The sequence below is a fragment of the Chelon labrosus genome (genome assembly GCF_963514085.1).
Source record: "Chelon labrosus genome assembly, chromosome: 22".
Lineage (NCBI taxonomy): Eukaryota > Metazoa > Chordata > Actinopteri > Mugiliformes > Mugilidae > Chelon > Chelon labrosus.
Window position 1 is genome coordinate 21035447 of NC_140355.1, and position 16925 is coordinate 21052371.

Consider the following 16925-nt stretch of genomic DNA (forward strand, 5'->3'; position numbering starts at 1 on the left):
CACAACTTTTAATTCCACTTGGAGCAGAAGTCTCAGGAGATGGAGCCAAAAAACACTAGCATGGCTTGATTCCACTAAAGGTAAGTGGGGGGGGGGAAAGAAAAAAAAAATATAGGTTGTTTTGAAAGTGGTGCGAGCCGAGCCTCGAGCGTTAACGCTAATACTGCTTTCGGAGGAAATGGCAAACAAGGGCTAAAGTGACGTTTAACGGTCGTCAAGTGCTGATCCGGCTACGAGAGGAAAACGGTGATGGAGGAGGAGGAGGAGGAGGAGGAGGAGGAGGAGGATCAGCGGGGAAACCGTTCAGCTGGTGGTTCAAAGACTTCAGCGCGGACGGAGATAGAGACGGGAGGATGGAGGATGGATGGATGGAGGGAGGGAGGGAGGGGGGGCGGAGGGAAAGGCGGTGGGAGGGTGCAACAAGATGGAGAGAGACTGCCTGCACATACTGTCAGGGCAGTTAATATAAGGCGTGGAGATAAGGCCCCACAGACAAACATTGACCAAATCAGGCATTTCAGCAGCGCAGCCCCAACTGTCAGTCAGCCTGAGAGACAGACCAACAATCAGCACTCTACCTCTGATAAGGGCTCTACTGGGCGCGTGCAGGAAATAGCCAATCTGCAGCCGGGCCTGGCAAGGAGGGTGACGGCGGGGGGAGTTAGAGGATGGAGGGAGGGAGGGATGATGGAGAGTGAAGGGGTTAGAGGAGGAGGTGAATGTAGAGAGACAACAAGTGAGAGAAAGTGGCCTATAAATTTAGACAGAAACGTGGAGCAGGAAGGAGTTCACAGGAGAAGGGATGATACCCGAAGAGAAGGAGGGAAAGGAGGAGGTAGGAGAGGAGGATGATGTTCCTCCACACCCCACCCAGATGCTCAAGGAGAGGAAGAAGAATCAGGAGGGAATAGAAGTGATGGGGGTAAAGGGAAAAAAGAGAGAGAGAAAGGGAGGTGTGATGTCGGCTCTTAAAATAGTATCTCCCCCCCTCCAGTTTTTTTGTCACCTGGGAACAGCTCGCACGGAGAGAGTGTGAGAACTTGGTTTAGACCAACACCTTACATTAATGATTTGCCAACAGCTTTGACTGGCTCATTCTTCAACGCGCCGCTCGCCTTGCCTCGCGCACAATAGCATCGTTTCATCCTCTCTATTGATTAATGGCGCATGTAGTGTGCACAACTTCACATGCATGAGCGTGTGTGTGTGTGTGCAGCGCCGGGCGCCTGAGTGAGGGATAACACTTCCCGGTTAATGGAAGACTCTGCGCCCGGCTATGAAATTCCCTCATAAGAAAATAAACACATCCAAAAAATAAAAATAAAAAAAACAACTGGGATGGGATGCCTATGGAAATCCGAGGTGGCGGAAGCTTGGATCCACACTGGCCCCTGTGGGTCACGTCGGGGACTGCGGCCCCCGCCGGCGAGTTTGGAGAGATAAATTCCCAGCCGTTTACCTTTGTCAAACACATTTAGGTTCCTCCAAGCAAAACAGCGGAGAGCACCAACAGCTGGCGCGTGTTTATTTTCGGAAGCGGAGTCAGAGGGGTGTCTGAGCTTCCTTGATCATGAACCAAGCCGCCATTACCATGACCACTGATAACAGTAGGAATCGTAAACAAAGCTAATCACCGAGGGCCCTATTTGTATTCTCATTTGTGTTTGCATGCACCGGTTGTGCTGTGCTGTGCTGTGCTGTGCGGGGCGGGGAGAGGCGGGGGGAAGCGGAAAACAGGCGAGGGCGGCAGGGGAGGGCCACGGAAAGGGTTAAGTTCCCTCCCTGGTTGCATGCTGCTTTCCCTTGCTCTGTCAAGCCCCATTAAACCTGCTACACCACAGCAATATGGTGCCATCAATTACAGGCACGCTGCCATCAATGCAGAGCGCAGAGGAGAGAGGAGAGGAGAGGCAGGAACACATAAACAGGACAAACGGCCACATAAAAGACCTGCAGCCACATAAAGCCCAGCAGCAGCAGCAGCAGCAGCAGCAGCAGCAGCAGCAGCAGCAGCAGCAGCATCTCTCATCTCTGCCTCCTCCCTGCAGCTCTCACCTCGGAGGCATCGTTGCCGTTTGTGAATGAGTGGATGTTTACTTCAAATACGCACGGGAGGAAAATACAAAACGCACGCATTTCACATTCACTTTCATTCATGAGAGCAGGCCGACTCATGGAAAGGCTGTGACAAAAAAATAAATAAAAATAAATATGTGTGTATGCAAGCTGGGTGACGACGGTGATAGCTGTGTGCTTATATTGCCCCCATGTGGCGGGTGTGAAACCGTCCTGAACGACTACAGAGACAAGATTCAAATGCAAACTTTTTAAAGGTACCTACACCGATCAGGCATAACATTATGACCACCTTCCTAAACCACCTAAAGCGTTTCTGTGTTGGGATGTCTGCTGTCATCAAGGGGTGTCATTGCTATGGGGTGGGGGTGCCTGGTCTGGTCTAGGTGGGTGCTACATGTCTAAGTAACATCCACACCAATGAATGCCAGGTCCTAAAGTTTCCCCAGCAGAACACTGAATTGTCCCAATTTGGTTTAAATGTTATTCACTTCTCCTGTCAGTGGTTTTAATGTTGTGGCTGATCTGCACTCCTCCTCACTGTCTCAAGACGGAAAACCAATTACACTGAGATGTGCAGGAGGCCGTCGTCAGCTGCCTTCGTCATAAAACAACAGAAAATCTAACTTTGTTTCATAAGCAGATGGAACTGCAGCGTCCCGTCTTTCTCTTTACTCACCATAAATCTATTTAACGCACAATCTTTGTGGCGCAAACACTTTGGAAGAGCAGTATTCAACTTTAGATTTCCCCTGTGTAACAGCAAAAACAAATAAACTTTTAATTTAAGATTTTAAGATTTTAAGATTCTAAGATTTTAAGATTTTAAAGTCTCTTTTAAGGTTTAAAAGAGACTTTTAAGGTAAAAATAGTTTATAAGATTAATGAAAATGTGTGCTGAAAGAAGAGAGAGCAAATATGTTAGGTATATTCTGACTGAATTTATTAACGATAAATCATAATAATATAAAGATGAATGGCATTTAAATTGAGAAGAAGTAGAAAATATTTTTTTATTTTTTATATATTGTTAGCACTTTAAAGGGACCGGCTCGTCTAAATTATATATATAAAAAAACAAAATGTACTTTCTCACTTAACATCAGTGGAATCTATCCAGTTATTTCATTTTCTAAGACTATATTTATGAATCAGGTGAAGCCAGTCCTTTCAAAAACAGTCAAACAAAGACATAAATAAAGTGTAAAGGAAGCTACATATTTACAGACGGTGTCTCATTGGACCTGAGTCTTATGTGGAGTTTATCTGCGATGAAGAGCTACTGCTGCCGGAGCTCTTGGCCTTCTGCCCTCTAGTGGCGCTGGGCTGCCTCTGCACTCTCTGGCTGGAGGCCTCCCTGCTCTTCTCGGAGTGGCCCGCCGAAGCTTTACTGCGAACTGTTGAAAGAAAACAAAGAAACACAGCGATCAGGGAGGAGACGGATGTGATAGATTCACACGTTCCGGTGCAAGATGATGCTTTCAAACGAGGAAACGACGGATGACGACGACCAGGGACAGGGAATGAATGAGATACAGAGGAGCGCGTGTTTCTTACATCAACACTGCACACGTGACCTGGAAGCAATAAAGTGGCAAGAAAGCAGCTATGAAATGTGACACAGTTCAGCTCTAGTTGTGCCTTCAGTGACAAAAAACTAAATGCACCGTTATCAGGGGGTTTCGCTACTAGCTGCACCCCAACTTCTACAGCATTTAGCTTATTGTAGCTACTTGCTAATGTTAGCTATTGCTACATGCCTGTGCTACGGCTAGATTATATTTTGCACATATAATAACACTAAATAACACTAAAATAACCAAAATCAAACCCACCCACCATAGCCACTATCTATAGCGTCACTTCTGCAGCCTTTAGCTTGTGGGGGCTATGAGCTAATGTTAGCAAGCTATAGCTACAGACCCGCTTTATGACTGTTCTCTGCTTATACTACTGTTACACTATATTTTTGCACAGTAACCATTAACCTCTAGCTGTGTCTTAATAGAAAAAACACGCTTATATTCAGTACTTTGAGCAGTTTGGCTACTAGCTATAGTCTGACTTGGTCTCACATTGTGGTTAATATTAGCTGGTGTTTAGTTATTGCAGAATACTTGATGTTAAACTGAGAAGACAGATTATTTTCCACTGTATTTTATAAACTAGTATGAAAGTAGTTGTCAAACACTGCAAACTGCTTTAGCCATTTTAAGATCTTTGCTGTGTTCTGTTAGCACAGCATTTATAGTTTAAAGGGACACCGTAACATTGGTGCATGAGAAATTATTGTTTGAATTTCAAAGGGGATTCATAATCTGAAGTCCAAACCTGAACATGTTTTAAGGTTTGTTACCAGCAACACATGTCTGGGCCTAAAAGTTGCACCTGAACACACCACAAAGACTTGAGACAACCGACAGTCAGCCTTCCCACCAGCAGGTGGCAGTAGTCTTTGTTCAGGAAACAGGAAGAGGTTCTATTATTACATCTACTACTATTATATCTACATCTCATTTTGAGATTTAACCTGCAGAATCGGCTAAAAACTGGGCCATCAGAGACATCACTGACAGCTGATCACATGATTGGTGTGTAACGATGCTTAGGATTCAGTTTTGAACTTTCTAGCCACTTTAAAAACAAACCAAATTTGAGCAGTGAGTATGACCACGTAAAAGAGAAAACGTTTCTAGTCTACATGCACCTACACACACACATGCATACACACACACACACACAATTCCACCTACATGTCACTGTGTAAATGATTCAATTAATTTGCAGCGCTCATTAATTCTCTGCACACACATGCTTTTATGAGTCTGACAAGTCGACATGTCAGCTGTGGAAGGGGCCGATGGGTGACTGGAGGAAGGCGTGTAGTTATTACTGAGATTCTGGATCATCTCAAACATAAACAACACTTATATCGATTTAAAAAATAAAACAAAAGGCAAACAAGTGGACAGATGGAGGCGCAGGACACATAGCAGCAGAAGGGGACCTTGAGAGTGAGGAGAGCTAGCGTCTTGGGGGCCGTAGACCACAATCTTAGTGTTGACCCTTGTGGCCCTGGGGCCTGACGCTGAGGGGGGAGCTGCAGGAGGCTTGGGGCTCTTTCCAGAGACCAAAGAGTCCTCTTCTTCAGGAAACAGAAAGAATTCATAGGGGGATAGAAAAGAAATTAGAAAGCACCGTGACATGCACACAGTGAAGATCAACTTCTTTTTTTTTTTTTTTACGACTATCCTTGGTCTTCAGTTCACCTCTACTTAAGTGGAAAACCTCAGTATGGGGTGAAGTGAAGAGGGACTTTAGATAGAAAGAGGGATTAGTCAGAGTGCAGTACAGGAGGCGAGCCTCTTCAACAGTGTGTACAGACGCTAAGTGGAGGAATGTGAATAGTTGTCATGCTTGAAGGGAGGCGTGAGGAACAAAGGAAGAAGAGAGGAGGCCGACAGAAGAAAGCATCAAATATTTCTGACTTGATATGGTGATACATTCTAAACGTTTGTTGAAAAAAATCTGGGTGCAGAAGGTCAGGTCTGTTTTAAACAGCTTATGACTCAGTTTTAGTTTTTTGTTTTGCTCAGATCTTTTAAAAAGTGAGACACCGCCTTAAAAACATACTTAATCTCTGGTTTATTTTCTACAGCGGCGTCTTTGACTTGAAAAGTTCCACAAGGCTCCATCCTTGGACCCTTCTTCTTCTTCTCAATTTACATGTTTTCATTTCAGAAATCAAGAGTTATGGGTCCTGAAATGTCCTAAAGTGAATTAAAAATTCCAGCATAATTCTGTTTCACAGAACAAAACCGCCTCCATCTACAAACAAACCAAAAGCCAGGGTTGATATCAGTTCAGTCTTTGTGTGCAGATCAGTCTGGGGTAAAAGATTGAGATTGAGGATGAGGCAAGGGATGGGCCGTAGCCTCAACCAGAACAGGAGCGATGTGACTGTTTAGAAAGAGCTGTGTCACACACTTCTGAGGTTATAGCTTCTAGAAAGGTATGGGTGAGTGGGTTACAGGTTGGTAAGCTTGGAATGTGGACCATCTGCTTCTTGTGCTGCATTTCTGTTTCTCCATAACTCAAACACTAAAGGTGCAACGTGTTAGTTTAGGGGATTTGGAGCTGCGTAAAAGCACCTCAGACAGAGCCAAGTAGTAACACATTACACCTGAAATGTGCTTCCAGTGAACGGGTTTTCAAGTAAATTTCACCAACAATGTTAAAACACAGTTAAAAAAGTGGATAGTGTGGATTAGTAATACAGCTATTTTTAAAAGTAGCTGCGTTAAAAGTGCAAAACACAGTAAATAAGAATTGATTTCAGTTAGTTTTGCCACTTCTTGGAAACTGCTATTGTGCTTATCATCAGGAAACGTTGTCTGGACCGTGCAATCATTTACGTTATCAGTTCCCTTCTGCTCTGACAAGTGAAAATGTCCATTGCAGAAAAGATGTTCACAGACGTATAGAGTTTAATGACATTCAAATACATCCAGGGGCCTCTGTTTTCTGTTTCAACGGAAACATGGCAGAGAACTTCTGCAGCAGTTCGTATATCCCTACTGATGTTTTCACCTATTTTGCACGATTAGCTAAAATGCAATTTTAGCTATCTGCTGTAAGTGAGGAAGAAGACTATGGTCTTTACTTTGTTCCAGAATAAACCATAGCTCCATGAGAAAATGATTTCACAATTAAAGATGGCTAAAAAATGTTTGTTTTTCATCATTCAACCTTTTATAAATGAGCAGATCCATCAATACCACGTCCAAATCCTGGGAAATATTCATGCATGACTGTGCTACGTGGTTTCCTGTTTCCCCCCCAAGCATAAAGTCCACCCACCTTGAACCTGAGCTGAGGTCTAATCAGCTGCAGTAAGTGTAAAGCCCTGTGGCAGAGTGTGCAGTCTTCATGTTAAAACCGGTTACAGTTCAAACACTGCGTCTTCAGACACTAACCTCTGGGCTCTGTGGGCGCCGTGGTCACGCTAGTCGTGTGGGAGGCGGTTGAAGTGTCTCCTCCGCAGCTTTCTGCTACTCTCTGGCCTGCACACATCGCCTTCAGGGTCTGGAACACGGCCTGAGGGGCCACGTTCATCTTCAGCAGGTCCACCATGATCCTGAAATCAAAGATACATCTTATTTTAATCCTTCATTTCATATACACTTCCTTCCGTCAGGTTCCTGCTGATTTATCACAACACTTACTTAAAGACCTCCTGGTCCACGACGATTCCCGCAGCCTGTGTCAGTTCAAACAGCTCCGTTTCTTCAGCACTCAGCACTTTCTTCTTCTTTATTGCATATTTCTGCACATTAGACGTGACCACCAGCGCCGGGGAGTCAGGGGCGGTGGGCACAGTTTGTTGTGGCTGTTGAGACATCGCTAATGTATACCTGTGGTCAGAATAAATCATTTTACATTAAAAAAAAAACATAAACTCGATAATTCAGTCTCAATAATAACCGTGTGTGTCACCAGCCCACAATAAACCTGATAAAATTCGGCTTCCTCTTCAAATATTAACAAACATATAACCCCTAGACCTTAAAATGACAAATATAACAGACGTATGTTTCATTAAAATAAGAAATGCCTACCGTTAAGGGGGTAAAGATGAGAATTTTGGGTATCGTCGTCAACCACAACACACTCTTCTGCAGCAGCCAAGAGAGACGCGCCAACAATACGTCATCATCATGCGACGTTCCCTTAGACTGTAAATAAAACAGGACGTTCCGCACCATAGACAGTATAAAGAATTAAATACATTTATAGAGTCACTAAATAATATAATTTGCAGTGAACGCAACCAAATAGTTCGTGTAAATAAAATTACGTTTTAACTTTTTAATTTTTTTTTTATTATTATTATTATTTATTCCAGGCAACCGTTTGAGTTGTATACGTGTGCTGTTAAAGCTTATACTTTTTTTTTTATAGCTGTGTATTTTCGTATTTTTTTAATCATTTATAGCTTCTAAATGCACTGGTATGGCTTGGAAAAATATAATATTAAATCTGGTCTGTAATTTACCGGCGTTTTCTGAATCATAATTTACTATCATGCCAGAATATTAAAAAATGAAGGCGGTAAAGTTAAATAAAATAATAAATTAATAACAATTAGTAATATTTTGATTTGTCATTAATCACCTTAAACGTTATTACAAGTTATTTTTGTCTTTCACGTATATTTTCTGTCGACAAAGTTTGTATTTTAAATAAAGTTTTTACACAGATAAGTTATATATATAAAACATTTTTATTTTTTATTTTAAATACATATTATTCTACATTATTAAAGGGATAATTTCAATCATAACAAATTATTACATAAATAAACCGACGTCGAATTTGGCTGAAATAGCTGTTTTGTTGTACTGCGCACGCGCAACAAAGCAGGAAGTAGACGAAACAGCCAATGTTTCTCGCTAACTGCGAAAGTCTCAAATGTATGTTGCACTCGCACTAATGTTACTGCGTCAGTACATTACAACACGTGACTCTGACAAGACGAAAACGTCCAACAAGTCGAAAGAACGGCGTTGTTTGCTAATACGAGTCGCAGGACGAAACCGGAAGTACTTCGGGAGGGGGATTGTGCTCTCGCTCCTGCTGATCAGCGCTGTCGTCCGAGAATGGCCGCTGCTGCAGCAGGAATAAACAAGCAGGGCGCCGTAGCGACGATGGAGCCCTGTATCCGACACGGGAGGGGAGCCAGTGGAAACGCAGTTAAGGTTGTTATATTAAAAAAATAAAAATCCACAGCTAGGTCTCGTTCGCGGGGATTCTGTTCGGTTTGTTTGCACGAAGGATCGACAGCGGGGAGGCTTGCCTTCGTGGCTTCTGATTTGGGGCGAATAATGCTGCTGCTGCTGCTGCTGCGTTGGCGTTGTATGCAGAGGATGCCAAACATGATTCTAGATCCGATAAGAGCTGCGTGTCAGCGCTGTAACATTCGGGAAGTTTACTGTCCGCAGAGCTTAGTAATAACTCAGACAGATTGAGACATGGCTGGTATTTGTGCCTGCAGCATGCTAACAGAACTGGATGGTCCACTGTGGCTAGCTGGTGTTAGCTTTCAGTGCAGCCTCATCTGTGTGGTAGCAAAAGCTTAATATTAATGTCATTTAAAAGAAGCTGCTGCTCTTGAATTAGTGTTTGCATTGCATTTATTCAACCTCAAGATATATAATAAGTATTAAAAGATGACTGCACCTCACACTTTCAACCTGAGACTTTTGTGATCATGCATTAGTCTCATGTAAGTGTGTTGTTTTTATAAATATGGTGTATTTTTTATTATATTGTTTCTTCCACATCACGCTGCTCACATGTTCCTTTAAATTCCCCCAAGGAAGGAATAAAGCTTTCTGAATCTGGCCAACCAAGTTGAACAAGTTAAATTTGTCCAGGTTCTCGAGTGCGGTGTGTGCGAGGACGTCTTCTCGCTCCAGGGGGACAAGGTCCCTCGCCTGCTGCTCTGCGGTCACACGGTGTGCCACGACTGTCTGACCCGGTTGCCCCTCAACGGCCGGGCGGTCCGGTGCCCCTTCGACAGACAGCTCACCGAGCTGGGTGAGTAGCGAGGCCGTCTGTGACCTCTGTGACTCACCTTTCCAGCATTTAGAGGCCTCAATAAAACCTTGCCACGAGAGAAAAGAAAGGAAACGAAATACAGAACCACAGGACGTCGTCTAAGGTTCTGCAGGACGAAGTTGCAGAGCAGAAATCAACACGAAAAAATACAAATTAAAGTCAACTGAGGCGAAATGATTCTATCAAAGTTAAAGGAGATTCACTGAGGGATATACGACGATAGCAGTCCTCTAAAGGAGAGGGATTATCAAGTAATCAGTGCACGGGGTTGATCTTATAATCAGTTTTGATGGTGCTCTAGTGCAGAAATCTGTGTCCAGTTCAGTTTTCATCATTTATTCTTCTCATCTGCACAGGCGACTCTGGAGTTTGGGGTCTAAAGAAGAACTTTGCTCTGCTCGAGCTCCTGGAGCGGCTCCAGAATGGGGCGTCCAACCAGTCGGGAATGGCGGAGGACGCCCTGAAAGGCATGGGAGAAGTAAGGCGGCCCTTACGTTCTTATTAAAGTTTCAAAGACCGTTTGCTCCTGCTCTACCCTCTCCGCTCACGGCTCCTCCTTTTTCCGCCCAGTGTATAATCCGCTGCGACGAGGACGAGAGCCACACGGCCTCCATGTACTGCACCGTGTGCGCCACCCACCTGTGCGCCGAGTGCTCCCAGCTCACCCACTCCACCCGGACGCTGGCCAAGCACCGCCGGGTGCCGCTGGCCGACAAGCCTCACGAGAAGACGCTGTGCCTGCAGCATCAGGTCCACGCCATCGAGTTCGTCTGCCTGGAGGAAGCCTGTCAGTCCGGGCCCCTCATGTGCTGTGTGTGTAAGGAGTACGGCAAGCACCAGGGACACAAGGTATGGTCAATATTTGCAGTATTTTTTACATTTCTGCATAAAAAAAAGACTCAAAAGTTGAGCAGTTTTCAGGTTATGCATTCCTCAACTTTCTTTCCAGCACGCCGTCCTTGAGACTGAAGCTAACCAGATACGTGCGTCCATCCTGGACATGGCCCACTGCATCCGCACCTTCACAGACGAGGTGTCCGAGTACTCCAGGAAGCTGGTGGGCATCGTGCAGCAAATAGAAGGCGGGGAGCAGATGGTGGAGGACGGCGTGGGCATGGCGCACACCGAGCACGTAAGCCGCCGCCGCCACACGCAGGGCTTCTTCCTGAAACGTTTCGACGCTCCGCCTGGGGCACTGACGTCTTTTCCGTGCGTCCGGCAGGTGCCCGGCACGGCGGAGAGCGCACGCTCCTGCGTCCGAGCCTACTTCGCGGACCTCCACGAGACGCTGTGTCGGCAGGAGGAGATGGCGCTGAGCGTGGTGGACGCCCACGTGCGCGAGAGGCTCATCTGGCTGAGGCAGCAGCAGGAGGACATGACCATCCTGCTGTCTCAGGTGTCCACGGCCTGCCTGCACTGCGAGAAGACGCTTCAGCAGGTAGGACAGAGAAGAGAATACATCTGCACACAACTGAATAACCCTCAGATTCCTCTTTTGTCCGTCAACACATAAAGTCCCGCGCAGACACTTTGAAATCTTTGCAGGAGCATAATCGGTTCCAAACTCCAGACCAAGCTTTGTCACGAAAGAAATTGAAAGTGGGGAAGTTTGTCTTTGGCTTCCAGGATACTGCTGACTGACCGTCAACCCGGAGAGATCTTATCCTTCATCGAGTCCTGTTACTGTTCCTGGGTTAGGCAAAGAATACCCATACAGGGGTCAGGGGTCAATACAGCCCCAAATGGAGTCTGTCTTTTGGAGAACAAAAGACGGATGGAAGGAAGGAGAGAAGTAAGACAGGAAAGATGGAAGGAAGGAACAAAGGAGGAAGTACTGAAGAAAGAAAGACAAGGAAGGATGAGGAAATATGGAAGGAAGAAAGAAAGAGACGGAAGGAAGGAAGGAAATAGAGAAGAAAGGAAAGATTGACGAAAGAAAGAAATAAAGGAAGAAAGGAGGACGTATGGATGAAAGAAAGAAAGACAGACGGAAGGAGAGAAGGAAGAAAAGAAAGATGGAAGGAAGGAAGGAAGGAGGAAGTACAGAAGACAGAAAGAAAGAAAGACGGAAGGATTGAAGGAGGAAGTATTGAAGAAAGAAAGAAAGACAAGGAAGGAAGGAAGGAACAGAAGGAGGAAGTATGGAAAAAAGGAAGGAAGGAAATAGAGATGAAAGAAAGTAAGAAAGGAGGACGTATGGATGAAAGAAAGAAAGAAAGACGGAAGGAGAGAAGGAAGAAAGGAGGAAGTACAGAAGAAAGAAAGAAAGATGAAAGAATTAAAGGAACAAAGGAGGAAGTATTGAAGGAAGGAAGAAAGGAAAGACGGAAGGAAGCATGGAAGAACTGGAAGAAAGAAAAAGGAAAGAGTCCAGCGCAGACATTTTGAAATCTGTACAGGAGCATAATCGGTCCCAAACTCCAGACCAAGCTTTGCCATGAAAGAAATTGAAAGTGGGGAAGTTTGTCTTTGGCTTCCAGGATACTGCTGACTGACCGTCAACCAGAGTCCAGGGTTAGACCCATACAGGGGTCAGGGGTCAATACAGTCCCAAACGGAGAGAGTCCAGACCAACTTGTGTTGCAGGAACGTTTGACTGTCTTCCAGGCTAGATTAAAACTACAGTGTTAAGCTAATGCACATGTAATCGTGTTATAGGCAGTTTAGACTTCTGCGTTAAGTTGACGCAGAGGCTACGGTGACAACGCAGAGCCCTACGCAGAGCCGTGATTGGTCCGTTTGGTAGTAGCGTGTTTCTGCTTTAGTGTTTCCGGCTGTTTCTTCCGGCTGAATTGATAGTTTTGGATCAATTAAGAACTTCTCCACATCAACACACCCAGCCGGACTCTTAGACCATCAGCCTCACCATCCCTCCTGCCCGCATGACCACCATGGGGTCCAGAGCCTTCAGCTGTTCCGCCCCCCCCCCCGCCTCTGGAATTCCCTTCCACCCATCATCCGCGACATTGACACTTTGGCCATTTTCAAATCCCATCTCAAAACCCACCTTTTTCTGCAAGCCTACCCTCCCTGACTGTCACTCTCTCCAGATTTTTATTTTTTATTTTTAAACCAAATCTTTTATCTTTTTATCGTATCTTTTAGTGTCTTATAGTTGTAGTTTGGTAAATGCTTTTGATGTCTGTTATGTATTTTAAACCCTGTTTTAATTGTACGGTGACCTTGGGTGCTTTGAAAGGCGCCTATAAATAAAATGTATTATTATTATTATTATTAAGATGGAACACATGGAGGAAAGGCCTGCAAAACTCTAAAGAGCCTGTGTACCCCCTCCTTCTTCCTGCAGGACGACTGCAGAGTTGTGTTGGCAAAGCAGGAGATCAACTGTTTACTGGAGACGCTTCAGAAGCAGCAGCACCAGTTCACTGAGCTGGCGGATCACATTCAGCTGGATGCTGGCATCCCCGTCACCTTCACCAAGGTAAACACACACACACACACACACACACACACACACACACACACACACACACAGATCCAGCTCAGAGCCATTGCTGCAGTATTTGCATGTCGCATGCAAATCCTGTCCCGGAAGAGGGCGAGGGCGAGGGCGTGGGTCGGCCTCCGATGTGGGGTAATCTTTTGCGAATGTGTTTCCAGGACAACCGGGTCCACATCGGTCCGAAGATGGAGATCCGCGTGGTGACGCTCGGGCTGGACGGCGCCGGAAAGACGACCATCCTCTTCAAGCTGAAGCAGGATGAGTTCATGCAGCCCATCCCGACCATTGGTGAGCGCCGCCGCTCCGTGACGGTAACTTTGTTTTCGAGTCCGAAGACTACGAGTAAAGCTTGGTTTTAAATCTCTCGTCCAGGTTTCAACGTGGAGACGGTGGAATATAAAAACTTAAAGTTCACTATCTGGGACGTCGGTGGCAAACATAAGCTCAGACCCCTCTGGAAACACTACTATCTCAACACTCAAGGTACGTCCTCTGCTTTACATACGCTGGATGTTGTTAGTGTGGCACGGTCAACATAATCTGCAGCTTCATATATATATATATATATATATATATATATATATAAAAAGACAATATATTTGCAAATGAGCTACTGAGCAAACATGGTCTATAATAAAATACAGTCTGAGACTGAATTGTCGCAGGTTTCACAGTAAACACAACTCACTGTGTAAATACAGTAGGTTCCTGTTGGCAGGTTCTCCTTTTGAATGTGTATTTAAATAGACTGACGTGAGCCGTGTCTTCACCTTCTCTGGTTTCCAAGCAAATCCATCCCCAGCAGACCTTATGCACCGATCAGCCACAACATTATGACCACTGAAGGGAGGAGTAGATAGCTTTGACCGTCTTGGGACGATTCAGGGTTCTGCTGGGAAACTTGAGGACCTTAGACCTGGACCAGACCAGGGGTTGTCTGGTGTTGACCTGGCCTCCAAAGTCACTAGATCCCAAACTGATCAAGTGTCTGTGGGATGATCCACAATAGAGGCCCCTCCCCTCAAAGTCTCCCCCAAGACACCACAGGGCACCCTCAGAAGAACCACGTCCATTCTCTGATGAGTCGCAACTGTTTTAGAGGCCGACACGGTATTAGGAAGGTGGTCATAATGTTGTGGCTGATTGTTCTAACTGGGCTATTATCCAATTAGCATCATAAAATAGTGGCTGGTGTCATAACCCCATAGAAAACCATTGTTAGAGGACTGATTCTAGCTAGAAATGAACACCGTCCTCCCGTTTTAAAGCCTAAACGTTGACCCATCCATCCGCCCCGACCTCCTCCTCCTCCCTGCTTGGACGTTGTGGTTCTTCTACTACACCCCTTCACCTCCTCTTTTGCCCACAACACAACTACTGGGGTCGTTATTTGGTAATTTAACTGCACCTGTGCAACTCATGTCACTTTCTTTCCTCCGTCTCTTTGTGCAGCGGTGGTGTTTGTGATTGACAGCTGCCACCGGGACAGGCTGATGGAGGCCCACAGTGAACTGGCCAAACTACTGACGGAGAAGGAGCTGAGAGACGCCTTGCTGCTCATCTTTGCAAACAAGCAGGTATTTAAATTAAATTATTCCATAAAGACTCATTTTGTTGTTGTTTTTATAATAGTTGACCATCACTGCGTTTCCCTCTGCAGGACGTCCCAGGCGCCGTGTCCGTGGAGGAGATGACGGAGCTGCTGAGCCTACACAAGCTGTGCTGTGGGAGGAGCTGGCACATTCAGGGCTGCGACGCCCGCAGCGGGATGGGCCTCCACGAGGGGCTGGACTGGCTGTCCCGGCAGCTGGTGGCTGCCGGCGTCCTGGACGTGGCCTGAGCTGAACGTACGGACTCTCCCCCCCCCCCCCCCCCCCCACCTCTCCCCTGTTAACACCCTCTGAGGGTCACCCACGAAACCTCCCAATCGTCACCTCCTCCTCCTCCTCCTCATCTTTCCTTCTTTGTGCATCAGTGTGGGCAAAGGAAACAAAGATGTAAATACGTTCTCCAGCTTCACTAGAAATACTCTCACCTGCTTCAAAGCCTCATTCAAAGATTTTTGTCTGGACGGCAGCCCCCGCCCCAACTACAGACCCCGCCCCAGCTACAGCCTACAGCCCCCATCCCAGCTACAGCCCCCGCCCCAGCTACAGCCTACAGCCCCCATCCCAGCTCCAGCCCCCGTCCCAGCTCCAGCCCCCGTCCCAGCTCCAGCCCCCGCCCCAACTCCAGCTCTTCCTCTTCTTCAGGTGACACCAATAGTTAGCCATGTTAGACCTGCTGCTGAGTGGACCCTCTCCCTCGTCTCCCCCTTTCTCACCCTCCGTCTCCTCTCCCCTCACCCTTTCTCTTCGCCTCCCCCTGTCCCTTCTCTTCCCCTCAATCTCTCTTCCCCTCACCCTTTCTAACCCCTCTCCTTCTCCCTCTCTTCCACTCAAACTTTCTCTCCCCCTTTCTCTCCCCTCACCCCCTCTCTCTCCCCTCACCCTCTCTTCCCCCCCGCCCTCATTTCCCCTCACCCTTTCCCTCAACCTCTCTTCCCCTTCCCCCTTTCTCTCCCCCTCAAACTTTCTCTCTCCTCTCCCTCACCCTTTTCCCCTCTCCCCTCACCCACCCTTTCCCTCAACCTCTCTGCCCCTTTCCCCTTCCTTCCCCCTCACCCCTTCTCTGCCCCTCACTTTCTGTACCCGTCCCCCTCTGCCTCTCTCCCCCTCCCCCTTTCTCTCGCCCTCTCCGTCCCAATTTGTCTTCTCCTCTCCCTCTCATCCCCTTTTCTCTCCTCCCTCCCTCTTTTTCTTGCCCTCTCTCCAATTTTCTAACATAAACCTAACCCCCTTACCCTCTCTCCCCCACTCTCCCCCTCTGTATCTCTATCATCTCTCATCATAACCAGCTCCATGTGGCAGTAATCTCAGCTAAGCGGTCCACGTTGTAACGGCACTTTCCTTCAAATAATCCTGAGAAATAAATAATAATACTAAAGAGTTTTAATATTTGCAAGAGGGACGAGAGACGTGACTTCTGACCGGTGGCCAAAAAAAATACAAGAAAAAAACAAAACAAACGTTCAGATCTCGCTCCGTAAACAGCAGCGGCGTCTGATATTTCACCGACGTCTCCTGAGTTTAAAGCGAGTGAAGCTATTTAATGCTGCAGATGATCTTGGAGTCTGAATGTAGTGTCGTCTGTTACGGAACAAACTGTTTACTGAACTGTTTCTTATTTATGAGGCCGTGGAGGAGGAGGTTCTGTTTTCGGTCGGATGCACTTGGTCTGCTGCCTCACTACACGTTCTGGAAGCATCTGCTGTTTCTGAGTAGACTTGAGTATTAACCTCATCACTGCTAGAAAGAAAACTAAAAGAAAAAAAAAAAAAAAAAAAAGAGTCTGGTGAAGCTTCTTCCTGTTTAAACATCTTCATCCACGACGGTACGCCTCTAACCAGCCTCCAGTCATAGTGTCATGTGAAACTTTAGTGAGACATTTAACGCCGACGCTCGACTCGTTATCGAGGAACCATCGTTTGAGTTGATCTTTATTCATTGCTATGTAATGTTTAATATTTGTATCTATGTATAAAAAAAAAAAGAAAGAAAAAAAAAACCAGGCTGCACGTGTGAAAAGCCTTCTCTTCCCGCGTAGTTTGTGAAAACATTTGTTCCTCCTTTTTGAAAACGTAGAAGCACAGTGCGCATTAAAACCCCCCCCCCCTTTGTTACTGGTGGACTTGATATTGGCTTTTTGTAAATTATATATAATGTGA

The 16925-nt window shown here is 46.1% G+C and overlaps 2 protein-coding genes across 4 annotated transcripts; one reads left to right on the forward strand and one right to left on the reverse strand.

Annotated features, from left to right (window-relative positions):
• Nucleotides 1-3008: 3008 nt before the first annotated feature.
• On the reverse strand, nt 3009-8116 carry mzt2b (mitotic spindle organizing protein 2B). The gene is made up of 4 exons (XM_084571687.1): nt 7695-8116; nt 7302-7490; nt 7053-7213; nt 3009-3473 (listed from the first exon to the last, which is right to left on the reverse strand). Exons 2-4 carry the CDS (start codon nt 7475-7477, stop codon nt 3328-3330), a joined length of 483 nt encoding a protein of 160 aa, XP_084427813.1. The 5' UTR covers nt 7478-7490; nt 7695-8116; the 3' UTR covers nt 3009-3327.
• A 183-nt stretch (nt 8117-8299) lies between these two features.
• On the forward strand, nt 8300-16839 carry trim23 (tripartite motif containing 23). 3 transcript variants are annotated; one of them, XM_084572712.1, is made up of 11 exons: nt 8304-8828; nt 9513-9675; nt 10053-10174; nt 10267-10545; nt 10646-10828; nt 10919-11134; nt 13004-13138; nt 13318-13447; nt 13532-13642; nt 14612-14736; nt 14820-16839. In XM_084572712.1, the coding sequence occupies exons 1-11, from the start codon at nt 8736-8738 to the stop codon at nt 14997-14999; spliced, it is 1737 nt and encodes a 578-aa protein (XP_084428838.1). In that variant the 5' UTR covers nt 8304-8735; the 3' UTR covers nt 15000-16839. The 3 variants fall into 3 exon arrangements, with proteins under 3 accessions (XP_084428836.1, XP_084428838.1, XP_084428837.1); XM_084572711.1 differs by having other exon boundaries at nt 8305-8834; XM_084572710.1 differs by having other exon boundaries at nt 8300-8834; nt 10646-11134.
• The last annotated feature ends 86 nt before the right edge of the window (nt 16840-16925 follow it).